The 27,747-nt window shown below is 40.3% G+C and overlaps 1 protein-coding gene across 2 annotated transcripts; it reads left to right on the top strand.

The window, feature by feature from the left end:
* Positions 1-1,565: 1,565 nt before the first annotated feature.
* Positions 1,566-27,674, top strand: zgc:109889 (uncharacterized protein LOC553542 homolog). 2 transcript variants are annotated; one of them, XM_026935800.3, is made up of 10 exons: positions 1,566-1,909; positions 12,218-12,359; positions 14,747-14,881; positions 19,211-19,364; positions 21,136-21,253; positions 22,625-22,708; positions 22,998-23,176; positions 23,565-23,843; positions 23,991-24,337; positions 24,889-27,674. In XM_026935800.3, the coding sequence occupies exons 2-10, from the start codon at positions 12,227-12,229 to the stop codon at positions 25,044-25,046; spliced, it is 1,587 nt and encodes a 528-aa protein (XP_026791601.3). In that variant the 5' UTR covers positions 1,566-1,909; positions 12,218-12,226; the 3' UTR covers positions 25,047-27,674. The 2 variants fall into 2 exon arrangements, with proteins under 2 accessions (XP_026791601.3, XP_026791602.3); XM_026935801.3 differs by lacking the exon at positions 22,625-22,708 and having other exon boundaries at positions 1,567-1,909.
* Positions 27,675-27,747: the final 73 nt, after the last annotated feature.

Here is a 27,747-nt window from a genome sequence, read left to right as displayed (position 1 = left end):
TTAAATTAATGTTTGCTTAGCTTACTGAATTCAGCTAAAGCAAGCACACCTGCTGTTCTCACTTATTGCTTTATCTGCCTCATTACAGTTCATTTTAGCTGAGGACACGGTTAATAGCTACAGTTAAGTGCAAAATGATTCACTCAGTTGACAAGCTTTAGTTACCTCTTTAAGCTGTCTAATGACTGTCATCATACAAATACACATTTTGTCCATTTACTTATGATAATGAAGGAACATTTCACATTAAATGTCTTGTTTGTTTTGTCATTTCTAAGTAAGAGCATGCAAAGTTTTGCACTCGAGTGTTTCTAAAGAGTTAAATAAAATGTGTCAAGGGAAATGCACAAAACAGCAGTAGGTGCACTGGGGTGATGTTAAAAGTGTAGTAACCAAGGGTTAATATTTTTACTCCAATTTCTTTAATAGAATTTCTCTACATATTCTACGCACTTCCGGAAGGATGTAGATATTCCAGGCTCAGTATTACGTATTAGGCCATAGCTAGAGCATAATATAACCCAGTATTATAGCATAATTTGTATAGCTCAATCATATACTAACACCCTACTAATCACTTACCAAAAAGCTGATTGAATCCAAAAATGATGACACAAGATAATCCTAACTCCTTAAACCAAATTAAAGCATCATCATGGGGCTGCAGTTCAGTGGTGCAGCACGTAGCCTTATCACCTCACAGCTCCACAGACCCCAGTTTGATCCTGTGCTCAGGCTACTGTCTGTGTAGAGTCTGACATGTTCTTCAAGTGTCTGTGTGGGTTTCCTCCAGGTTCTCTGGTTTCCTCCCACCTCCCAAAAACATGTTGGTAAGTGGATTGGTGACTGTAAATTGGCCCCAGGTAGGGGTGTGTATGCAATGTACCAGCTTCCTATCCAGGGTGTATTCCCACCTCATGCCCTGTGTTCCTGAGATCCACTGCTACCCTGATCAGTGGATACTGAAAGCGAATGAATGAATGAATGAATGAATGAATGAAGAGACTGCAATAAAGGTCTACTATGTTGTCCATTATATCTGATCCAACCATATCTGATACTGACAAACTACAGCTCTTGCTAGAGACAGAGATCTCTGTTTTGATTTCTTCTTTCTTTTTTGTCCCTTCCTCCTTCTCTCTCTCTCTCTTCTTCATAGTAGTATGCATTTAGGTTCAGTGACTACTATATCCTGATCAGGGTCTTGGTGAACCCGGAGTTTATCACAGGAATACTGGGCCTGGGGCAGGAATACAGCCTGGAGGAAGACAGTCCATTGCAGGGCCCTCTTCGTCTTCTTCTTCTTCTGCTGCTGCTGCTTCTTTTTATTTATTTATTCATTTATTTATTTATATTATGTAAGCCACTTTGTAATATCCATCATACTAGCTAGCTGTATACAGTTTTGACTTGGCTGTCTACCCCTAATGCCCCACATTACAGCTCCAGGTCCTTTTGTCCTGGGAATTCAAAATATAGTCCAATACCACCACCTACCGTATTTTTAAAATAACTTTATCTTTTTTTCTTTTTTTTTTAAGTGGCATGTCTTGTCCTGTATGCACTGATGTGTCACTGTCCCCAGTGTACGGCTGGGTGGTGGTCTGGTGTATAGTGCTGCGCATGCGCAGAGCAGCACTCCGCTCGCGCAGAAGAGTCGACGCTGCCAAGGAAACACACATGCAGATACAGTCAGCATCGGACACACACACACACACACACACACACAGCTCCAAACCTCAAACACACTGTCAAATGACTGCTATTCACATTAGCTTAATGCGAAAACCGTGCAGCCGGGGACTACAGGAAGCTATGTGAGGGGAAAAAAGACAAAAGAAGAAGAAGAAGAAGAAGGAGTCGTAGTGAAAAGTGTGAGATAAGTCAGCCTAACGTCTGCAGCGTGCAGGTAAATAACATGGACATTTAATCGGGTTTAATTCACTGGGCTAAGCAGCTAATGCTAACCTCGTACTCCTGATGCTCCTCTTGGAAAAGAGTGACTGTGAAACAGGAGAAAACATGCAGCTAGTTTCTGTCTCATATCGCTGACAGAGGGGGAAAAAGCAGAGCTGCAATCTGTGGCATGTTAACTAGCGTCGGGTTTGTTCCTGTTGCCATCTGACTGACCTGTCTGCTGTTTCTGTTCACTCCCAGTCATTATTATTAATTATTCTGCATCTGTGTGTACTAGCATTTAATGCATCAAGCACGCATACACCTGAATGTTACTTTATTATTATTATTATCATTATCATTATCATTATTATTATTACTTACATATAATTTCAAAGAGTTCATTGAGGTTCAATACTGATTAAACATAGGCTCTGACATTAACTCAGATATCCGTGATTTGTTTAAAATGTCCTTATTTTGGAGCTAAGCGTATTTTTGTTGGTTTGTACTGTACACTGAATGTGCGCTCTCTCTCTCTCTCGCGCTCTCCCGCGCACGCGCACTTCCGCTGTAGTAAATATTGTCACCTGCGCGCGCGACAACTCATCTCCTCAAAAGCAGAACAGCTAAGTGCTAAAGTAAAGGAAGCGTGAAGTCTGTTCTCCTGTCACATCCACACTACCACAAACGAGCTCTTTTACAGTTACAGTTACAGTTTATGAATGTACTGTACTGTACTACACGAATTGGGATTCTTGACAAACATTACATTTGAACCTTGCCAAAAACTGTTTCTCATGTAGCTGCCATACCTTTAACATTAGCTGCCTTGTACTTTGGGACTTGCCTCAGCACAAGAGGACTTGAATTAAGGCTACACTTGGACTACTTTCTTAATGCATTCTGCAGTGATGTTTAATATACAGGAGGGCCCTATGATACCTATGAAAACGATCATATCACAAAATCATATTTAGGTAGAATGGTGCATGAGGTAGGCTATACCTTTAAAGCTTTATTTTAAAAACTTAGAAGGGTTGCTTGTTTAAACACATCTAGATATAAATAGCAGGAAATGAAAAGTGAAATTCTCAAGCCCAAATGTCCAAATGTTCCCAAGTGTATAACAAAAACAAAAGAATTGGCCTTGCTGTTCCAATACTTTCAGAGACGACTGTATATCCTTGTTTCCAGGTGAAAAATATATATATATTAAGGTACAAGTGATGCGCCCTTGAGGATACCATAACCACAACAAGGAAAGGTATTAGTTTAGTACTTTTTTTTTTTTTTTTTGAGAGTGTATCAATGGGAAGATGGTGGCATTGTGTAGCTGCTCCTGTGGCTGTTTCTCTTTAGGAATTTTCAGCCAGGCCAAAGATGATTTTTTTCTATTCTGTGGCTACCAGGGCATCTCTGGAAAAATGGTCCAGTATTCATTTATATGACAGGAAGAGAAAGTCTGTGAAGAGTGGTGTGCTAATCTTTCCAGGAATTCTGTTTTGTCCTTTGAGAGGATGTTACTGAGGAGGTCTGTGTTCTGCATCTGGAACAGGTCCTCTCTCTGAGTCTTACATTCTCCAAAAATAGGTCAAATGTAGAACTCTTTAGGCTTCTATGTCTTGTCCATCTGGGCTTGTAATTTCACGGTATACGATACAGGGCAAAATCATGACTTATCTTGGCTCTTCAGACATCCTGAACACTTTACTAGAATCCTGTTCTGCTTGCTGTTTGAGCACAACACCCTGTTACATTAGTGTGTCTTTGACCACCTCTGCCCCATATTGTTGTTGCATGTGGCTGTAGGTAACACAGACATTTGCCATTCTTTCTCTGTGTGGGATAAACAGCTTTGTCTTTTAGCATTAAGACCTTTTTTGTGAGCAGCCCAAAAGCAAAATGCAAGCATTGCGGCTCTTTTGAAAACATCAACAGTGGAATAACATGAGTCAGCATGGTGCATAACAGGAATAGCCCATTATTGTAGTTTTCCTAGCTGTCTGTCTCTCACACAAACTTATGCTGACACACATACACTGTCCTCACAGTATCATGAGTAAGACGTCCTCCAAGAAATACTGAGAGTTCATGAAACATGGAATTTTTCAGTCCTCACTATAGATCTTGCTGTTGAAATAAACATGCATGCAGATAAGGATTGTAATGTCACACTTTTTTTTCAATGTATACCTTTATTCTCTCTCTCTCTCTCTCTCTCTCTCTCCCTCTCTCTCTCACACACACACACACTCACACACGCCCTCATATATATCCAGGCATGCTGAGTCAGCAACACTGGGCAGCAGCACATGATCAATACCATTTTTCTGTGGGAAGTAATCTAAGCACTAGATCATAGGTGATCATGGATGATGTCAATCGATCGATTCATGTCATCAGTCTTGGCTCAGAGCTTGTTACAAGTCCATCAGCGTTTGGGTGCAGTTACCAGACAAAAAAAAGTCAGAAGAGTCAAGCTGGACTGATGACCCGTCCTTCTGCCTCAGCTGTTAATTACAGACACTTGGGTTTGGGATGATTAACATGAACAGCAATGTGTGAAGCCATTTTCAGAGTTTCCAATTAGACCATGTCTATACAGAGGCTTGTGATTTTAGCACATCCGTGTGGCTTTCACACCACTGACATAAACTGTGCTGTGTTTGGGGACTGGCTGCAGGACAAGAGGACTGGGGAAATAAAGTTCTACTCGGTTTGCTCTCAAAAAAGGTCAGTGCACAATTACTGCTTTCTTTTTTTTTTCTTTTTAATCATTTAAGCCTTACATACTGATGTCAGCTGTTAAATACTTGGTACTTTTCCTGTTGAAAAAGTTATACTGGATGTTATATTGGATGTTTGGATATGTATCTACTCCTTGTGTTAACAGCAAGCAATACTATCAAGTACAACAGTCACAGTCCTGAACTGGAAGTGTATCAATAGCTGCGTTTACATGGACACTAATAATCCGATCGTAATTGGACTAGAAGCACAATCAGATTTAAAAAGTCGCATGTAAGCACGTCAGTCGGAATGAATTGGCCAAAACCTATTAAAATTTCATTCGGATCGTAAGGGGTGGTTTAAACCTTTTCTAATCCGATGGAGAGGACATGTAAACACTTCATCGGATTGAAAATGAAACCAGATAGTTCTGCGCATGTGCAATGACGTACAAATCACGTAATGACGTATGACGCACGGCAGTCAGGGCTCTGACCGTAGCCTCACCAGGTGCCATGTACCCCTCCACCATTGAGCATAGTGTCATAAATGACTGTTGTGTCATCCTAAAATTCTCCTTCCACTCCTCGTCTGTGAAGTGGTGCAAGACGACGTTGTCCCACCGGTCCTTGCTTCAGACCCTCATCCACAGACGCCTTGTTCTGGGCCCGGGAAGGGGCATTTTAATTGCACAACACATCACGCGCTCGTCGTCTTCTAATTAGCAGCTGAAATAGGCAAATGTTAAGTCTGCTTTTTAAAGCGAAAAAAAGAAGCAATGGCAGGAGAGTGGCTGCTAGTATCTGCATGTTGGAACGGCGGGAAACATGTATTCATGCACTGTGCGCATGTCAGAAGATCAAATCCGATTCTGTCATGTAAACGCGCATATCAGCCCGATTACTTTATTCAGCGTTCTTGTAAACACTGCGATCGGATTAATCAATCTGATTGATTTCATTCCAATTGAAACAAAAAGTGTCCATATAAACGTGACTAATGATTAGATTTATTAATTTAGCAGACAATTCTATTCCAGTTGGTTTACAGTTAAGGAATTTCGCACGAACATGAACGTGGTCATACTGAATATCGGCACAGCTGTGATTCGGCTGATTCGGAATCAATAGATACCGAAGAAGCCACACTCATTAACAGTCTGTCAGTTAGCTGGCTACATAGCTCACATTGATTTGTACATTGATTTGGCCCAGCAGTGACTCTGATAGTTCTGAGTTTGTCGGGGCTACCACATCCTATATGGTCCATTAAAGATGAACATTCATTCATTCAGTCATTTATCCATCTTCAGTAAGCGCTTTATCTTGCTCAGGGTCACAGTGGATCCAGAGCCTATGCTGGGAACACTAGGTATTAGGCAGAAACACACTCTATATGGGATGCCAGTATATCTCAGGCTTCCATGGACGCATCCGTAAACACTTATTCACACCTAGTGGCATTTTGACATAGCCAATCCACCTACTATAATTGTTTTGGGAGGAAACCGGAGAACCCAGGACACAGGGAGCACCTGAGGAAATCCACACTGAGAGCAGTCTGAGCTCAGGATTGATAAAGATGAACAATCACTCTTATTTATTCTTATAAATAGTCATTCAGACCAAACATAGCTGCAGAGCCACAGACTTGGCTGGTGTTATTGGAAAAACAGAAGACATGGATTTTTTGTTGTTTGGTCTTAGTGTAGCTGTCATTTCTGACTTTTCTGTGTCCTTCACTCTCCTCAGCCATGTCCTCATTTCCTTTTTCATATTTATCAGATCTACCTTCCACCCAGGCTTCTCTTTTCCATCACTCTCATGCAACACTGGTGTTAGATGTATGATTCTCTCATGCAGGGAAACAAAGTGATGTTGAGTTCTTTTTCTAGTGATGTTGAGTTTCTGCATTTTTAGCAGCTATTACCTTTAATTTGCCCTTATTGCCCTTTTGGGCTGATCTGGGATCAGGCTTAGCCACGCTCGCACTGAGCACAGTTGAGTTACTGCACTGTAAACCATGTCATGTGAGGCAGGTGTGATCCTGATTAACCAGAGTGAGAATGTAAACCAAGAAAATTACATCTTATAAGTCCAAAGTAATTTCTGTCATTTCTGACTCTATGCTTACTCCAACTATTTGACCAGTGTGACTTTCATATTGAAGCAAAATCCAGTACAAGCGAATATATTTAAGCTCCAACTGCATGAAAGTCCACACTGGTGAGTACTATGTTTCCCCATTGCTAAAGTAAGTGTGTATTTTATGTAGTATTGATTTCAGACACAATATCACAGTGTATTTGTAAGTACATCATGCGCGTTCTTGTTCTCTGACACTACTGAAAGCCCTGCTGGATAAAGTGGATGTGTTCTGCAGATCTGACTCTAAGCTCTAGCTCAACCAGGACGGCACACAGTGGGGAATGGGGACACCGCAGCTCACGTGGGCCTTCACTAGTTTGTAATTGTGCTGAGGGCACCACATTTAATTGTGTGTGACAGGAGTGCATAGGAGTGGGAGGGATAGAAGGAATGTTGGATTCAGAGCAAGGTTTCGAAGTTGGTATAGAAGTTAAACTGATAGATAAACGAGTCAAAATGAGATGGAATGTTTTTTTTTTTTAATTTTCTTCTGTCATATAACAAAAAAATCCCCAGTTATCTGAATAATGTTCTTATATGTCTAAATAAATCACAAATATATCATGCTAAATATATGTGCAAATCCTCTGACAAATCTGAAAATAGTGCATGCAGTAACAGGGACAATCCAATAAGAGGCAGTTTCTAATTCTACGTTCACACTAGCAGGCCACAAGTTGTGTTGCTTGTAGTTTATCTCTTGTGAGTGTGTAGTGACTGCTATTGTTTTCACTTGTGGGTGTGCACTGTCCTGTTTTTTGTTGTTTTTTACCTGCAGTGAGAAATGATAGTAGCCAAAATATATAGCCTACAGCCCAATGTATGATTTATACACACCACTCTAGTTTAAAATATATTTAAATTTGATTTATATGTTACATGAAAGACTTCATGCTAGCTTCATTGGCAGGTTAGCAAAGCAAACTACCTGTTCTAGCTGCATATACCAGAGGTACCAATGATCTCTACTGTTTCCTTCCCAGCTTTATTTTTCTTTGTAATGTCTCTTTACACAGTTGGGAACTGAAGCAACATCGGACCACATGTGACATAGGATTGGCCTGAGGAACCATTTGTGCCAATCATTTGCATTTGTCGCTTTATTGCACCATGATATAAAAATCTCAATTCAAATGTCACTGGTCGCAATGTTGATAGCGTCTGTCACTGAAATCATGGTTAAGACATACTGAATATGAAATACAAATACACAGAGGCTCCATGCAAGCCTAGACTTTTTGACCTTACTGATTCTGTCTGTCATTGATTCTTCACCCAGATAGAAGCTTATCTTACTAAGGTGACAGCTTTACCAAAGCCCGGCCCAGTGCGGTGCTCGGAAACACATGCTGAGCACGTGTGATGAAGCTTGTGAAGCTCTAATGGAGTCCAACAGTTAAAAATTAGCATGTTTTTATATTAGTCCAATTCAAGAGTGTTAGTTCAAAGACTTCTCTTCAGAGCCTTGAAAAAAGATGATCTTTGTTATTTGCCCATTTGTAGGCAGTGTGTATCCTCATGCAGTCTCCTGTCTGTCTGAGGTTGTGTGTGTTTAATAACCAATCTGTGTTTTCTCCTGCTTTATGAGGCTGCTTTCTGCTCGCCATGTTTTATTCATAATCTCTCACCTTTTCATAACTTTCCCCATTGCAGTCCAATGAGACCCCCTCTTCCTTTCCCTCTCTCTGTCTGTGTCTCTCTCCCTTTCTGTTCCTCTCACTGTCTCTCCTTTCTCTCTCTCTCTCTGTCTCTTTCTGTCACTCTCATTATGTCTCTCTCTCTCCCCTGCCCTTCTCTCCCCATCTTGTTGTCTTTCTCTGTCTTTTTCAGGTTGTCTCTCTCATTTTGTCTATCTCTCCCTCTGACTTTCTGTCTCTGTCTCTGCCTTCCTCTCTCTCTCTCTCTCTCTCTCTCTCAGTACATGGCGGCCACTGTCATTCTCTTGCTCTGTCCGTGTGTCTCTCTCATCCATTTTCTAGATATGTCTCTCTCTCTCTCTGTCAGTAATTTTCTCACCCTATTTTTTGATCAAGCAAAAAAAATTGAAAGACGTGAAAGGAAACCATGGTAACATTTTCTCTCTTGTCTGTTGTGAGGATTTGGGGCAGTTTTATGCGTGCTGGATTAGCAGCCGGAAAAAGCCATCACATTTTTGTTTGCGTTTTGGCTGAGCTAGAAGAGACTTCCAGAGAGAGCGGAGATTCACACATCAAAGGGCCTTTGCCAGGCCGTGGAAAAAGGGGATCAGGGGAAGGCGGGGGTTTGGGAACAGTGCCATCCAAATCCATTCGTCTATTCTTTGCTGTTCTGCTTCAGTCATTTCTACATGCCACACAGTGCACAGTGTTAAAGGCTGCTTGCTGTGCAGAAAGGCAGAAAAACACAAATAACAGGAACTGCACTAGCTAGTAACTAATGGTCTTTAATGCCTAATATTTTGTATGCTTAATGAGTACAGACATGCACTTGTTTAAAATACAGTCCCCTCCAAAAGTATTGGAAAGGCAAGGCCAATTCTTTTCTTTTTGCTATTCACTGAAGACATTTGGGTAAATATGAGATTTTATATTTTCAGCTTTTCTTTTCCTAATATTTACATCTAGATGAGTTAAACAAATTAGAACATGGCACCTTTGTTAGCAGACCACTCAATTTTTAGGTGAGCAAAAGTATAGGAACAGATAGACTTAAGTAAATAATACTTAATATTTGGTTGCATATCCCTTGCTTGCAATAACAAGCCAGTGACCCACTTACATTACCAATCTGTTGCATTCTTCTTTTGTGATGCTTTTCCAGGCTTGTCAGGAGGTGAAATGCACTCTCAGTTGGGTTAAAGGAATGTAAATAAGAGCTTTTCTGATTAGAGATATTTTTGCATGATAGGCTCAAGAGATCACAAATGCAGCAGCACTTTACCTCTCTTAATTAACCCATCTTTCTCTTACTTATGCTCTACAGATCTCTGATCTCAGGGCAGTTGCTCCAGGCGACCATTATCACACTGATCAGGCCTGTGCTCACATACACAGCCTGGATGCTTTATTTATGGAGTAACAGTGTGAAATAAAAAGAAGAAAGAATATAAAGCAAAGGAGGATTGACAGAACAGAGAAACACTGTAAATATTTTATTTCAGGAGAATGTATTTGGGCTTTCAAAAAGCTAGCTGGTGTGTGACTTGAATTAGACATCACGCATTGGTGTGGAGGGATAGTGAGATCAGACCAGTCACTATGTGTTAGGGTGATGTGTGCTTATATTGAGGTGTCTGTAAACCTAAATTGGGTGTGGCCTAAACCACTATTCCCCCAGAAACTCTGGAAAAAAGCCCCAGAGGTAGAAATGCCAGCACTGTCTGTGAATTCTGGCTCTGGAAGTTCCTCATCAGTTCCTTGTATGCACTGGACTGTTTTTTTTTTTTTTTTTTTTTTGTACCTGCCCGTGATATTTTCTAACCAATTTAGTTGGTTCTATTTCCCAAAACATAAACAAATTGGTAGCCTTATTTAAACCACTGTGACCCGCAAGCTGATTATCTCACTGCTCTTTTGCTTACACAACATTTCTATTGCATCCTGCAGGATCCCAATCCCAGTGAACACCTCTAGTCTAAGCCAGATGCTCCAAGAACCTTTCTGGCAAGCTTTCTAAAAAACATCTTAGCTGTATTTATATCCTTTTAGAACACAATCTCAATTAAATCTGATGAATGTATTTATATATAGATCCCTAGTGTACACACAGCTTTAGTGTCTCTACTGATTTTGATGCCAAATCTTCATGTCCCCCACTTATGAAGTCTGAGCAAAGGGCAAGAAAAATAGAAAAATACGGAAAGTACTTTTACAAATAATAATGTTGTTTGTCTCAAAACAACACTAGGATGAAATAAGAATCTAACAATGAAGGTGACCAGCTATTGCAGTTGTTTTTTTGTAATTGTGCAGCGTCCACACACGCAAACACACACACACACACACAGAGCTTACAAGAATACCAGAGTTGTTCTCCTCATTTCTCATTGGTGACGGGGTATCGACCCGCTCTGGTTGCTAAGCGATGCAGTGTGTGTCCAAGTTAGTGTGCTGCCTCTGTGTGTGTGTGTGTGTGTCTGTGTGTGTGTGTGCGACATGTATACTTGTGCCACACCTATCATTCTTTAACATTCTACTTTAACATGCTGATCATTATTCAATATTGATAATTCTGCTTAGCTGGATTCTTTAGGTGATGTTACAGAAAAACATATTTGAGCTTGGTTGAATATCTGACTTTAAGGATATACAAAGCTGTGGGGTGTGTGTGTGTGTGTGTGTGTGTGTGTGTGTGTGTGTGTGTGTGTGTGTGTGTGTGCGTGCGTGCGTGTGTGTGGACCAAATCAGTACAGTGAACATCTTTGAGGAGTGACAGACTGAGCAGGAAGAAGGTGGCGGTCCCTGGTGCACAATTTACTTCACCTCATTACACCTGAACCAACTCATCAGTTAATCATACATTTTAATCAGATGTGCTTCAGTCCAGTTGGGATACATTAAGCTTAACATGTACAATGCTTTTGGGAATGTTAAAGTATGCTAATAAAACGGTCTTCTGCCGTTTATTACTGAATTCATAGAGTTTTTATTACCCTTGTACAACCTACATGACATGGCGTCTGCGCGTGTCCCCTGTGTATAGGGTTTTATGTATGTGTGGTCGTGTATCTGTGACTCATTAGATCTTTGTTCTGCATTGTCTGCCACAGTGCAAACAGCCTGAGATGAAAATTGGCCCCAGGGGTAATTACACACACACACACACACACACACACACACACACACACACACCAGGCTCATAGCGGGGATGCTTGCTCTAATGTGATGCTCTTTATGCCATCATTATACCCCAACAGAAGGTCTAGACTACGGAGGTCAGTCTGTCTTTAGAGCGTACATCAGATGGCAGAAGGCTGGTTTATGAGTCATCAGACGTGCATCTGAGGATTGCAAATGAAACAAACTTCTAAAAATCTACATCATTTTTTCAGAACAGCAGGTTCTATGCTATATGCATAAACAAGTAGGTGGAATAGTTAAAAAAAAAAAAAAAAAGTAGCTGAAAGTGTGTCTTTGCAGTCTTCTTTCAGCTATCGTTTGGTTTCATGGCATTTCTGTAGTCATGTAAGTGAAAATACAAGCATGTATACAAAGATTCTGCTACATACATCACAACTGACCAATCACTGGATGTGTTTGATATGCAGAGTGACTTTTTCAGACTGCCTTTTTCATCTTAAGAACTTTTCCAGTCTTCTGTGGAAGGAAGAACAGACAGGTCTTAGTTATTAAGTGTCTTTCTATAACTTATAGCTTAATTCTGTCTTGATTGTGTCGGTCATGATGATTCTCTCTCTCTCTCTCTCTCTCTCTCTCTCTCCCTCCCTCTCTTTCTTTGTGCAGTATATCGCCATGCCACTGGTAAAGAGGAGCATTGAGCCCAGGCACCTGTGCCGGGGTGCTCTACCTGATCGAGTCTCCAGTGAGCTTGAGTGTGTCACCAACAGCACTCTGGCAGCCGTCATCAAACAGCTTGGTAGCCTCAGTAAGTCAGTCCCTCCCAATAGTCCTTTTTCTGCACTATATTCATCAGAACAGCTGCTCTTTTTCCAACTATCCACCCGTCTTTCAGTTAGTGATGGGCACGAGAAGTCGACTTATCAAGGACCACCCAATCAATTAATGAAAATTTGCCTGACATGAAATAAAAATGTGGTAATACTTTAGAAAAATAGAGAGAATGTTGAGTGAAAAGTTTGACTGGTGGAATCAAGATACAACACATATACGAGTTTGATGAGAAGCATGCCACAGTGAATCTAGATTCATCGAAGGAAGAAAGACGTGTCATTTAAAATTTTCACATTGGTGAACATTTAGCCCAAAGTGAGAAGAAACGACAATACAACTGACAGCTAAAATGATATTGAAAAATATGCTTCATCTTAGCCTTGTTGATAAAGTGACTCTTGAGAAACGTTTGCTTAGAGAGGCAATATTTATTGCTTGGTTATTTAAAGCTAAAGTGCTTAGGATTTTTTTTCTGTTAAAAAGGAAAAACAAGGCAGTTGAGTCAGGGGAGATAAAAACACTGTAATATGTATAATATGATGTTCCGGAGCTGCTGTGAGTCACACTGCAATTCACAATCAGCTCTGTGTCAGCGGTGTTGGGTCAGAATAAGCTGGAAATTTGTACATGTACGTCATACGCCAGCTCAGTTATGTCAAGCGTCACCACATCCTAAATTTAGGCATGAAAGAAGTCTGACTATAAGGGCACAGAGGTCAGTGAAACAATCTGATATTATACTATACTCAAGTCAAGTGGCTTTATTGTCATTTCAACCATATACAGCTAGTTAGTACACAGTGAAACGAAACAACGTTCCTCCAGGACCATGGTGCTACAGCAAACAACACAGAGCTAAAAGAGACTACACATTTCTGCATAAAGTGCACGTGCAAATGTGTGCAAACAGCACAAGCCAGTGCAAAACTACTAAAACAGTACAATAACTACTAAAACAGGACCATAGGCACAGTAAGAGACAGTGCAGCGCCAATCAGTACGCAGTTCTAGTAAGAAAGTGTCAGATATAACAGTAGTGCAAAAGAATAACAATATAATAAATTGCTGTGAATGTAAACATAACATACTATGACTCAGTATTCAGCAGATAAGCTTATACTATATATGGACGTTGCGGTTATTGGGGTAGTAGTCAGGTAGAGAGTATAGCAATGACAAGAAATTATGCACAATATTTTATAAATACAATAAGGGGCAAAACAAAAAGTACTGCTGGACCGATGAAGTTTTAGCTTTTTCTTGTTGAACAGGTAAGGCATTTGTTCGTTCTCTAATTTGGTGGGAAGGCAGTGAAGGATAGATGATAGTCTGATGATTTATCCTCGTTGTGGAATTTGTATCATTACGCAGTGGTTTTAGCTAGAGAACTCATGACAGTAGTGATTAACAGGAAGTGTTTGTGTGTTCCTCTGTCTTTTTGTATGTTAAACTCGGTTATAATGGGTGAGAGTGAGATATCTAGGGTGTCTGCTCACTGTTAGTGTATAACTTCCATTTGTTGCTCTGTACTTTAGATATCCCTCTCATACCTCACATTTTTGACAGGGTCGAGAACAAAATGCACAGATTAGAGAACACGTATCAGGTAATAAAAATACACACATCGGAAGCGACCAGAGGTGGCTTCAGAGATTGCTCGGAGATTACTGAGAAGCGTAACTGAGAGATTTGTCTCCTTCACCCAGTACTCAGTAACTGTGACAAATAAGTTCTGTAATATTAAGGAAATTGGGGCAGATAATTATATCCTCAGAGTTGCCAGTACTTGTGCTGTGTTCCATACTACCTTGTTAAATAGTAATCAGTACTATTTAGGAATACTATGTAGTGTGTGTTATATATGGTTTGGGTGGCAGTCTTTAATTCTCTCTGTATGTGTTTTGCTTAGGCACTCCATGAGATTACTGCATGCAGTGGAATAAGAGCTCAGCACACATTACAATATACTTCTGCATATAGCTTGCAGTAGAATATTACACTCGCAGAGAGGACAAAATTCCAAAATCGTACATCCAGCAGCTTTTATTCAGTCAACTGCCTAATTTTTGCTACTTAGCCCAAAAAAATGCTTCTGTTAAGTAAAGCTAAACCGTGTTAGATTCTTTATTTTAAATATCTAGTAATCACTTGTTTTTTGTGTTTTTTCAGTACTAGACTACAAAATTATTTTTAAATGCGTATTACTAACACCCAATAGTCTGTCTTTTTCTTTTTTTTTTATATTTTTACTTGCTTTGTTCCTCTCATTCTTCTGATTCCTCTTATTATCTGCGAGGTACTGAAGACAGATGAACTATCTTTTTTGCTGTTGTGTTCTTAATGCAGCTGGCCCTTTTGCAGGTCGCCATGCAGAAGACGTCTTCGGGGAGCTGTTTAAAGAAGCGAACAGTTTCTGCTTGCGCATGAGTCACCTGCAGGAGCGCGTGGACCTGCTGGCTGTTAAAGTCACCCAGTTGGATTCCACTGTGGAAGAAGGTATGAACTGATCCAGAGCTCTTATAAAACTGTGTTGTAAAGTTCATGTTATCAGTGTGAGAGGGAGCGAGTTCTCCTCTGAGCGCTGTCCCCTATTAAAATCTCCTTTGAGACTATAGTTGGTAAAGTGACCTAGCTTTTAAATAAGAGCAAGAAGGAGAGAGAATGCCTTATTGACAGAAATAATTTTCCTCCTCACTCTCTTGCTGTGCCCCTGCTCTTGCTCTCTTTTTATCACAGTGTTTTGTGTCCTCATTCCCTCTCGGAGTGTCTGTGGGTGAATCCAGTTACCCTCCCTCAGTTTACCCCTGCCCCCTCCATGTGTAGTGTGCAGCGATGCCCCAGTTTCTCTTTGTGAGAGCTGGAGCTGAAGCACTTATATCTGCACTGTTTTGTGTTTGTATTAATTCATACATCTCCTTATGCTGTTTCTTGGCCAGGCAGTTTTGTTAATTAATCTATATGAAAGCATCGACAATAATAATTAATGAAAAGAATTAAGGAAAATTCTCCAAAAATATAATGTATCAAATAAAATAAGACTGTCTGATTTGTTTTCTATTTCTGCGCTGCATTCCGTTTAAAGGCAGTTACATTTATGAGTGAAGCAGAGAGGACTGTGCCAGATAACAGTATTGGCTTTGGGAACATTGTGGCTCATTGGCTCTTTTTGCACTGTTTTATACTTCAAATTGACTGATAAACATTTTATCAGGCCAAAACCAATTGAAGGTTGTGTGGGAGAAAGATGGGGGTGGTGGATTTATTATCCGGACAAACACTCAAAAGATATTATACCAAGGCTGAGAAACCATTGGAATTTTCCATGAAACAAATTTCACCACTGATCTAAACGTTACACAGTAAACACACTCCAAACAACATTCTGTCTAGATTACTCATAATAAAGTAGGTGGCAGATTCATTAATTTATTATTTAGAATGAAAATGAATGTAAAATTTGACAAAAGTCTTTTAAAAGGAGTGGCAGGAATTATCAGCCCCATCGTCCAATTAAACCTGACATTGACGCTCCTGTGGGAGAAACACACACATGCTTCACACACACTTTTAATGTCTGCACTGATAAAGGTCCCTGGGGAATCCATTAAGTGATGTTTTGTGTATGTGACCGACCTGCAAATGACCCTTTGACTGTATACAGCATGGAGCGAGTCTGAGTGGGAATAATACTCCAGAAAAACAGCAGGATGGCAGAGAACAGAGTGAAGAAAAAAAAAAAAAAACAGCCCGTGAATATTGATAAACCAGATGTGCGTGTGTGTGCACTTCTGTGCATGGCCATGGTGTATGAGGGGTAAATGGAGGTTCACTGCAGCCCTTCCCCCAATATGAGCACTGTGATTATTAATTCATAACCAGACATCAGATTTCTGCTGGTCTTTTATTCCTTATGTACGTGTACCCACAGATAAAGAGCTGAAGAGAGTGATAAATGTTGTAGATAAAAGGAGAGAAAGAAGCCTAGAATGAAGTGTAGAGATGCTGGTGTCAATGAGAGAGTTCTGCTGCATACCAATCAGTCTGAGCACTGCACAGGCACAGCCATGTTCAGATCAATAACATCTGCAGCCTGATTGGGAGATAAGTGCTTGTACTGACACTCAGTTTCTCTTGACCAGATGTTAACAGCAAATATTAACACTTTTCTGGTAGCCACGATTTTGACCTGAATTCAAAAGCATGATTGGAAATGGTTAAGCCCTGTCACTCATGGTGCAACACAAAGTACAGTGGTACAGTACACAGGACTACATGCAGAAATGAAAAATAATGTAAATCTGCATGCTAAGGCTGATTGCCAGCTTGCCTAGTGTTATGATATATCCTGACAGGTTTGGGTACTGTTAATTTAGTCACTGGAAATATGGAAATATAGACCAGATGCTGAAATCCCTCTCCTGTCTATCTGTGACATATGTGACAATTTCACTACCAGCTATTAAAATTGCATATGAAGCACATTCACACATGGCATTAATGAAATTAAACCATTGTGATGTTCCTAGGCTACTTTTAGTTTTTTGTTTTGTTTTGTTTTTTTTGGGGGGGTTGCAACAAAAATGCATAAAAACTTGTTATTTTGTTTAGCTTTGAATGTTTTAATGTTTCTTTAAAGGCTGAATTTGATGTCCTGTATACAACACAGATTTGTACACCGCAAGCTAGTGAGGAGGGTGCCTGTGAAAACTGAAGCTGAATGAAACAACATGGGCATCCAAATAATCTCTGGAACATGATTCTTTTGCTAGGAAGCAGACCATGCTTCAGCTATTGCATTGCTGGAATCTGTAGACCTTTACTGTGACAGATTTATTAGAAAGAGTGTCTCTGTCCATCACAGTTGCCTGTTTTAGATTAACCCACATAAAGACTTGCAGATTGATTACACATTTCTCTCCCGTGTAAAAAATTGCATCCTGTTTAATCTTTAATGTTCAGTCAGGCGGTGCCGTGGCCCTTAAGGCCTAATCAGAGCTTTATTCTGGCTCGGCGCTGTGTAGCAGCTCATGAATAATTAACAAGTCACTGCATTTCCATTGCTCTGCTGTCTCACTGTGTTTACATAATAATTATATCTGTGTTCAATCTGCAGTCAGGATAAACAGTCACACCGTGTGCAACGTAAATACACGTTAGCATTGTTATTACTTTACTAGCACATAATGTTGCACTATGAACACTGACCTACTGTATAATCAGTTCCTGACTGTATTGAAATATACATTTAATACATATGGGATATTAAAGGGATACTCCAGCATTTATCAACTTAATCTCTATCTACCACATCTGTAGTGTATTATCGTATTTCTACACATTTCCCTGTACTGAGAAAAATTCATTTTAGAATAAAAGTCTAATGGCAGTTGTTAGATTCCACTAGCAAACATGTAAAATGCAGGAATATATCACATAAAATCAAAACTACAACAGTTACACTCTATTTATGAGGGCCTTAGGATGAAACAAACACAAAAGGAAATTTTACCAAAGCTGTTTTCACCTTGAGTTTTATCCAACAGGAAAATGCAATTCCAGTTCCTCACACACTCCTGACAGTTTTGTGTGCACGACCCACTCGGCGACTTTTCTAATACATAATCACAGATTTTTCCATCTGAAAAAGTTCTCAGTTCCGGGAAGTGTGTCAGAATTATTAATACTGTCTGTGTGGGTTTTTCGCATGTTCTTCTAGTGTCTGTGTGGGTTTCTCTGGTTTCCTCCCACTTCTCAGAAACATGCCAGTAAGTGGATTGGGCTAGATGTGAATGAGTCTGTGTGTGTGTGTGTGTGTGTGTGTGTGTGTGTGTGTGTGTGTGTGCATGATGCCCTGTGATTAACTGGTATCCCATCTCACACCCAGTATTCCTGGCATAGACTCTGAATTTACAGTAAACCTGACTAGGATAAAATGAATGAATGCTCTATTAATGCTTTATATATAGTTTTCCTATAACTTGTATAGTCTATCCTTCCAAGGTTTTTATGTATTTTTTATGTGCAGTCATTATCAGATGAATATTATGCTGTGTGAACATGATGGTGCTGTTTCAAGCAGCAGTAAGCCATATGGAGCTGAAGCACTCTGCCCACATGCAGCATAGCCACAAATGTGGTGCCATTTTATTTGTTTGTAACAGAATCTGCTCAGCTGCATTTTTTTTCCTCTATGTGTGTGTGTGTGTCTCATTGCTCTAACCAGCCAGACTGTGCACCGTTTTCTGCAGACAGAATGTGAGAAAGAGAGCATGTGAGAATGTCCATCTGCCAGGGCTGGGAGTGTGCTCTGTTCAGTCTCTGTGGAGGAAAATCCTTTTGCTGTAAAGAGCTTTAGGATGGATTTAACCAGAGGAACTCCTGCGAACTGATCTAGGATTTGCCCTTACCTGCATCATCACTGTATACAATATACAACAGGCTGCAAATCAGCATAAAAATGATGCCTGTGAGCTCTGGTGCATCTGCACACTCTTGTTGTATTAGATATGTTGTCTGATACACTAGACTGAAGTGTGACCGAGACTCTGGTCTAGTGCTGGTACTGAAACGTGCTGTTTTTGAGCAGGGTAAATGAGGTCAGTCATCTTGTGTTGTCCATGTCCACGTTGGCCATGTTTATATGAAAGGTCATAACTCTGTACACACACACTTCCTCACTGCCATGATACATTTTCAGTGATTGAAGATAAGCATACACATTATTACTCTAATTCCTTATGGTCTTCCATGATTTATTTAATATGGCTGTACTACTTTTATTGATTGTGTCTGTTATTTCTTTTCTTCCCTCTCTTTTTTTTTCAGTCTCACTGCAAGACATCAACATGAGGAAGGCGTTTAAGAGCTCCACCACTCAGGATCAGCAGGTGGTGTCACGTGCCTCCATCCCCAACCCTGTTATGGAGATCTATCAGTGTGGAGACAAGCCTCCGCCGCTCAATATCCTCACCCCATACAGGTCCAGCAACTGTACAATTACATTTCATTTCCTAATGCCCACTTTAACCAGCTTACGGCAATTTATTGTCCATACGGGTCCCTGGAGGAATAGTGGTTAGGCCTCCTGTCACCGCCTGTGCCAAATCAAATATGCGGGCCAATGATCCACTGTGGCGACCCCTAATGGGAGCAGCCGGAAGTAGAAGAACAACAACAACAATGACAATTTACTGTCCTTGCTTATCATTCGTTTCTTTCTTCAATTCTTTTTTCTCCCTAAATACTAATCAGTGTATTTATATCTCGACCACTGTTAACAATTTATTCTTCAGTCTTTAATAATCACTGAAATTGAAAACTGGAAATTATGTTATTAAATGAATTAGTCTGTGTTTTTTTTTTTTTTCTTTTCAATCTAATTCCTCTCCACTACATCAGTAGTGTATATGGCGTACATCAGTAGTGAATGTGATCAGCACAGAGAAGAACATTTCCATGTATTTAGGAAAACTTACTCTAAAAATTTGACTTGAAATTCACTTGTAAGGGGAAGTCTAATGGCAGTTGATGTAGTGGCAGCAGTATAACTCTTTCGTTAAGAGTGGGACTACTTTTTCACAGGGTAGAATTTGTGATTGTGCATTACCAGCATAGTTGTGTGGATCTGATTATGCACACAAAACTGTCAGGAAAGTGTAAATACCCAGATCTAATTTTTTACTATATTGCATCAGTGTAGGAAATGTGAGCAAGACCCAATAACAACAGTTTTGTTAAAACTTTCTCTTATGTCTGTCTCATCCTAAAACCTTTACTGTCTACAAGGTTGTATTGCATTTAAATGTGATATGCATAGAGTAGGATCCCTGTATCCACGGGGGATAGGTTTCAAGCCACCAGCGGATGCCTGAAACCGTGGATAGTAGCTAACACTATATACTGTACATAACTATGATGAAGTTTAATTTATAAATTAGGCACAATAAGACATTAACAACAATAACTAATAATAAAATAGAACAATTATAAGAATAAAAGTTATGTGAATGTGCTCTCTCTCTCTCTCTCTCTCAAATATTTATTGTACTGTATTCACCTTTCTTCTTCTTCGTTCTTCTTCACCTAAAGGAAGCACTTTACGACTTCTCTCTGGCACGTCCAATTTGCCAGCATCACTACTCTTCCACTTTGGGGCCATCATTAAGCAAAATAAGGGTTACTTGAACACAAGCCCTGCAATACTGCGAGAGCTGATCTGATAACTGAGACGGCTACTAAGTGATTAACGGCTGGGTAGCGTATACACAGGGATGATTAACGTCCTGGACGGGACCACAGGAGATTTCATCACGTTACTCAGAGCAGCATGCAATTTAAATTATGAATGTTCACTGTATTTCTGGAATTTTCTATTTAATTTTTTCGGACCGCGGTCAAATGTGGTTAAGGGAAACCACAGTAACTGAAACAGCAGAAATTTGTATTTTCCAGTCAGTGATCCAGATGCACACAGTGAAGCAGCAGATGAGCTTAGTAGGGTGTGGGGAGGGAGGAAGAAAGGGAGATAAAGAAAGAATGATGAAGGGACAAAATTAGCGAGTAGCAGAGGAAATGATGTCACATGAGCATGTGACTACAGATGTGACTACAGATGGACCTTTTTTTGTTTTGGTTTGTTTTTGTTTTGTTTTTTTTAGCACTTTTGGACAAACAACAAGACAACACAAAGTGAATAAATAATGTAACTCTCTCTCCCTGTCTCTCTCTCTTTCTCTCTTTCTGTTTATCAGAGATGATAAGAAGGACGCTCTGAAGTTTTACACAGACCCGTCATACTTCTTCAACCTCTGGAAGGAGAAAATGCTACAAGCCACAGAGGACAAGAGGAAAGAGAAGAGACGCCAGAAGGTGTGTGTGGGTGTGAGTTTAAAAGAAATATTTGATCAGCTTCAGTGTTTATCTTCAGTTGCTGCTTCCATTACTAATCATAATCATTCCCATCCACTTGACACACACACACACAGCATCAGTATTACCTATACAACCTTAGGCACCACCTCACCATTTACCAATTCCACCCCTTTGGATTACATTTGCCATGCTATATAACTGTTATCAATATATTCACGTCAAACATGTTTGAGATTTACACACCCAGTTTCCCGGCACGTATCAGGGGATTGTGTTAAAGTAAGTATTAAGTATTTTTGAAACAAAACACACATTCTAAGGAGGTGGTTCTGTAGAAATGCATACTTTTCACTGGTAATGTAACAGTGCAGCACATCAATTTTGATTTTGAGCACTATGGTAAGATATTTGTTTTCTGTGAAAAAAAGAACAGATTTTTAACCTTCTTTTCTAGTCCTATCCATTTCAAATTTAGCTCATGCATACACTATTGATGCATTTTATGATATGTTGTTGAAAGACGTAAACATCAGCTACTGTAACGTTGTTAAAAATCATGTGATGGATGGTTTGTAGAGTGTCTGAAGCCGACTAGTTTATTGCATTAGTAGGCTAGCTAGCTACTTACCCACCTCACTATCTTCTCCTCTGCCATCATTCGAACCCAATTTGACAACAGTCCTAAGAAAATAAAGTATTGGATTTTCTCTCTACTACTTGTGTTCAGAAATTTCTAGCAAGCAAGAGTAATAAACACTAGATGGTTCTGAATGCAGCACAAGCTTAGGGAAAGTTATGAAGGGAGTGATTTGGCTAACACTGAGTTAAACTGAATGCAGAATGAGAATGTCAGACACTGTCAGCGAGGACCTAATGCAAACTGTAAGCTTGATCTGGATTAAAAGCAAATACTACATCCTCTTAGTCTGCTATAGCTCGTAAATGTTAATATTCATAAGTGGAGTGATACGCTTCAGCATATATACGTCCCATATATACTTCCCACTTTTTTCCAAAACATCTTGTTTCCTTGGAAGATTTATGCACTATTGAGTTTTCCATGTAATGTTATAATAGTAATTGTACAATGGCTATGAGCAGTGTTTCCCTCACAGAGCTGACATGAAACCAATGCCACTGCAGCAAAGTTCTTATGTTTACTCAGATGTTCAAGCTCATATCACAGCTCCAGCACTTGCAAATTTGCTATGTAGTCATGTGTTTTCCAGTGAGCCTAAAAGAAACAACAAGTTCAGCTCCATTTTCCACCCACATCACCACTCTGTCAGGCGTTTTCCCCTCTCTGTGTGTCTGTGAATGTGTGTGTGTCATTACTCTAACCAGAGAGACTATGCACCCTCTCTCCAGACGAGCGGTCCGGCCCAGGCTCACTCAGCCCAGTCTAAGTCGCTGTCCAGGCAGGCCGCTCCCAGAAGCCCCCTCTTCTGCTCTGTAAGAGACCTGCCTTATTGCTGCTCTCGTTCCTCCCTCCTCTTCCTCATTTCTTTCATCATCCATCTTTCAGTCCAGATAGCCAGCCCTTCATGCACCTTCTGATTTTTTCACCAGCTTCTCGGATTTCTCAGTTACTGAAATCTGTCTGTTTGTGTGTGTAATTTTAAAATCATGTGTGTAGAATAGAACCTAATAATCTACTTTGGAAATTGAGGGTTTTTTTTTTATTTAATGTGTATGACTTTGTGTATCTCTCTCACCCTCTCTCTCTCTGTCAATCTCTCAGGAGCAGCAGAAGCAGGTGGAGGAACCAGGTCGTGAGGTGAAGAAGGTTCGGAAAGCTCGGAACCGCAGGCAGGAATGGAACGTGCTGGCCTATGACAAAGAATTTCGCCCCGATGCCCGCTTTACACCCTCCCCATACCACGGCATGTCATCAGAGGGCTCACTGTCACCTGACAACAGGTAAGAAGCAGCCTTCATCCAGTCTGAACCCAATCCTAACTCAGGATGGGTTTATTTTGTCCTTCCTCTCTGCTGCCCTCTAGTGGGCATTTATCATTTACAGCGGACCATTAAAAACATTAGACATATAGACATAAATCTACACAAAACACACTCCACCCCCAACCACAGGGCACAAGTGCTAACTGAATGGTTTAATGAGTATGAAAATTATGTGCTATGGCCTTCAGTTATCAGAGCTCAACCCAAGTTGACACCTATGTTAGATTTTGGACGGACCATCATGAAAACACTAACTGAGGGAATATAAGAAATAATCATCATGACATTAAGAGTTCCACTTATATGAGTGGATTGTGAATCTGTGAGTTTCCCCTTGTCCTCTCAGGTCAGTGTTATCAGACGTGGGTGAGCACTCGTACCCTGGCAGCCCAAACCGGCCTGCACAACACACACCACCATGCAGCGCTCTCTCCACCACAGATGGTAAGGAGCTCATCCTCACTCCCTCCCAGACCCAGACACTGCAGCGAGGCTACCGACCCACTGGCACCCTGTCCACTCCAGCTGGGAGAGACACGCTGGGTAGAATCCAGCCCTTACACACAACCCCGCCCACTGACCCCACTGTCAACGGCCCTCGCCCAGCTCAGGCTAAAGACTACAGGTATGTGTATGTGTGTTGAAAATGTAATATGTGTGAAATCACATTGCTATTACTTAGATCTGTTTTCATCTTTATAAAGACAAAGGTATTTTATGATGTTTAAGATTTTTATAAGACTAAATGTGTTTCCTACATTTCTTCCTACAGCAGTCAACAGTCCCAGCACTCCGAGTTCTTCATCCCTCCTGCTCCTCCTCCTCCACCTCCTCCTCTCATCCCATCAGCTCAGACAGCCTTTGACAGCCCGACTGCTCCCTCCTCCTCCTCTTCCTCCTCCCTTCCTGCCAGCACCATGGCCTCCCTGTCCCGTCCCTACGGCTCTTCTCCTCCTGCAGCTCCTCCACCACCTCCATCCGGACCCCCGACACACACACACCCACTCACACACAACCTGCCGCCAGCCCCTGCTGAGGTGGTAGCCCCCAGGAAGGCTCAGGTGCCTCTGGTCCCCATGAGCGACGCCAGGAGTGACCTGCTAGCGGCCATACGCCGAGGTGAGAGACAGAGACAGACTGAGGGAAACTTGTGGCTTGAATGTCAAAAGAGCCAGAAAAAGCTTTACACCAATACACTGCAGTGTTTTTCCCAGTCCCAGAAAAAATTATTCAAATGATCAACTACAGTCAAGATCATTACATCCCTTTGAATCCCTGTTTTTTTTTCCCCAACTGGGGAAAGTGAAGGCCCGTTAGTGCGAGACATGAAGCCAGCCAACCGTATCTTATCAAACTGCTGCTCACGCCGCATCACAGGGCAGTATAACACACTCGGAGGACAGTGCTATCTGCCTTCTTCCGCATACATGAGCTCACAGATGCCCCTGATTGGCTAATGTCACTGTGATTGACAGGGTAAAGAGAGTATGCCATCCCTCACACAAATTTTGCTCTCTTGGCTCCTGGACATGGATCGCCGGATCTTTACATTTCTAATCTTCTAATCTGGCTATTTTAATATAAAACATGTATTGTGATACAAAAACAGTGAGTGATAATTAGTATATGTCTAACTGGTTTATCTACGCTTCTTTTTTCCTCACCCTCAGGAATCCAGTTGAGGAAAGTGCAGGAGCAGAGGGAGCTGGAGGCTAAGAAGGAGCCTGTGGGCAATGATGTAGCCACAATTCTGTCACGCCGCATTGCTGTGGAGTACAGCGAATCAGATGAGGACTCTGAGCTGGACGAAACCGAGTGGTCTGATTGAAGGAGAGAGCAGGATGCTAGATGAGATAAGGACAGAAAAAGGCAAACAGAGATGAGATGTTCGGAAGAGCACAAGTAATCCTGCTGAGGGCTACTTTTCTAAAAGCCTGACTGAAGCCCCGATTCTGTGTCCCCAGAGACCAGAGGCTGGAGAAACTTATAGCTGTACATGAGAACTCCCACAGTAAAAGATAGTCCAGGTTTTGCATGTTTATAGGTTTATAAATTGCAATTTAAAAGTTTATTTCATATCTGAGGCAGGTGTTCAAAGAGTTGGCTAGACACAGGGTTTAGGAAATGTAATATAAGCACAAAATTGCAGTAAGAGTGAGATGAAATTTTTAAAACCTGTTGGCTCACAAGCCAAATATGGCTGTTTTTGGGAATCCATATTAGGCAACAAAACAAGCTGAAGAAATTAATAAAGTAATCAAATTTTAAATAGTTTAAACATGACTTTAAGTAAATAGGTCTAACAATATTGTTAAAAACGTTTCTAACATCATTTGCTAACATTAGAGGCAAGACATCTCTCTAGTCTCTAAATTCTATTGGACAGTATTGCTGAGTTTGCTATTGGACAGTTGCTGAGTGCAGGTCAAATAGTTAAAGCAATACAAAGCTTACAAGAAGTAAAAACAAGACTGTAAGCTAATGTTAAGTACTATTGACAAAAAAAAAAAGACAATGTATATCATTATTTCTAGCCTGAATGGACTTTAAAATCGCATTTACTGAAAAATCAGGGTCCATCATATACTTAACTTGCAAATGTAAAGCATCACTTATATATTCTTGTTTATGGTATTTGTGGCTAAACGATCACTATGTGGTGTAGTTTATGTAACTGTTAGTGGTGTGCATCCAGGCTGCGAGCCCATGGGAGCCAACAAAAAAATTGCACGAGAGCGACAGGCAGTCAGATATGAAGTTTACAGAACAAAGGAAGGCTATGTACATTCACATGGGGACGTATCGGACATGGCAGGTTGTTTGTGCAGCACTGCGCAATGTGTATAACATCTTCTGTAAATGCTTTATTCTTTATAATTACTAATTTGTTTATATTTTGGAAATAGAACCAAGTTCATTAGAAAGTGTTGAGGCAGGTACAAATAACAATAATAACTGTGGCAGTGGGCAGGATTGGTCAGAAATCCTTCGGGAGTGGGATTAAAAAATAATCCAACACCTCTAGCAGCTGGATTAAAGAAGAAATCTGAAATGCAGCTATCGTATTGTCACCTAATGGACGTTGGTAGTACCTATCAACAATGAGGTGTGATCCATATGTTGCTGCCAAGAAACTGAACACATTTTAATTTTTTAAAATCTTTTATTTATGTTCTGTGGCTCTACCAGCTGAAAAGGTAACGAGTCCCTGCTCTGGCTGTAAAGAGATTATTCAGCTTTTTCACCACAGTTTACATTACTGTGTGTCCAGCAGGATGAAGCCCACACACTATGACTCTTTCGCTATAAATCACGCTCCATGTGCTCCTGCCATCTGCCAAGTTCACAGCTTCTCACACTCACTCTCTTTCTCATTCCCTATCACTTTTTTTTACTTGCTCATTTGTCATGTCTGTAGAAAGGGCAGCTGTTAGCCAGTTGTCCATGGTGTGACTTCACATGGTTAGAAGCTCATACCTGGACACATTCACACAGACATAAAATGTGAGTTGTTCAAATCCCAGTTGTTCCCACGACGTACAGTGTAAAGTGCCAGTGCAGCAATGTGAAGGATATAACTGTACATATGGTATATTTTACTGTGTTCATTTAGTAAGATGTAATAATATAATTATCTTTCTTTATGTCAGCAAAGGAAAGGATATGATATACTGTATCATAAAGACATTAAGGTGGATTACACATTTCTTAAGATGCCGCCTTTAAAATGTTGCTTATTTTCTGAAATAACATAATGTCGCATATTTGATTTATAATTAACTAAGTCTGGAGTGTTTTATGAGTTTTGTTTTTGAAATACTCTGAGTAACTTCAGTAGATTTGCAGTGAATAGTGTGGGTTAATAATCTTCTTTCTCTTCACACAGAAACATGTTAAACACAGAGTTCATCCCTGAAAGGTGTTATGGGTCCCACTGTCCCTAGTAACATAAGAAGAAAGAAGGATATGACAGTTTTATTAAACACGTCTCCACCCAGACTCACAAATAGAAATAAGTCAGAAGTAGTTCCATAGTGTTTGGTTTGGGAGAGTTCTTTGCCTTTTTTGAGAGTTTTTTTTTTCTCTGTGGTCTTTTATTTCCTTTTATTTGTGTGTTTTAGCCACTAATTTGTCCAAAGTAAAAGCACTTAAATATTTTAGCTTATTTTTTTATTCAAAAGTTTATTTGTGCCACTGATAGCTGCACAAAAAGGAAGTGCCAGGTTTTAAACATTTTGGAATATGATCTGTAGGTTGTCTGTTTTTTTTTTTTTTTTTTTTGCTGTTGTTGTATATAACGTCATATAAAAATTCGCTAAGCCTGCTTGTAAAGTAATCTGAGTAAGAAATCGGAGTGTCTAAGTAAAAGAAAGCAAGCATTCAGTGTGTGTTTAAGAAGAAGCTGTAGGCCAGTACATGCATGTCCCAATGGCCAATAAAAGCCCACTGATAGAAACACCAGTGTGGTTAGTGTTGCATATACACTGTCATGTGTTAACTTATATTTCAATCAATATATTTTAATCAGT

The sequence above is a fragment of the Pangasianodon hypophthalmus genome, chromosome 4 (genome assembly GCF_027358585.1).
Source record: "Pangasianodon hypophthalmus isolate fPanHyp1 chromosome 4, fPanHyp1.pri, whole genome shotgun sequence".
Taxonomy (NCBI): domain Eukaryota; kingdom Metazoa; phylum Chordata; class Actinopteri; order Siluriformes; family Pangasiidae; genus Pangasianodon; species Pangasianodon hypophthalmus.
Note: the sequence above shows the minus strand (reverse complement) of the source record. Positions and strands in the feature narration are given on the sequence as shown.

What these genes read in the sequence shown, in the direction of transcription:
- zgc:109889 (XM_026935800.3), top strand. Translation starts at nt 12,227, where the DNA reads ATGCCACTGGTAAAGAGGAGCATTGAGCCCAGGCACCTGTGCCGGGGT. An exon ending in GAAGCCCCCTCTTCTGCTCT is followed by an intron (nt 22,709 to 22,997) that starts GTAAGAGACCTG and finishes TCAATCTCTCAG; the next exon opens with GAGCAGCAGAAGCAGGTGGA. An exon ending in GCTAGCGGCCATACGCCGAG is followed by an intron (nt 24,338 to 24,888) that starts GTGAGAGACAGA and finishes CCTCACCCTCAG; the next exon opens with GAATCCAGTTGAGGAAAGTG.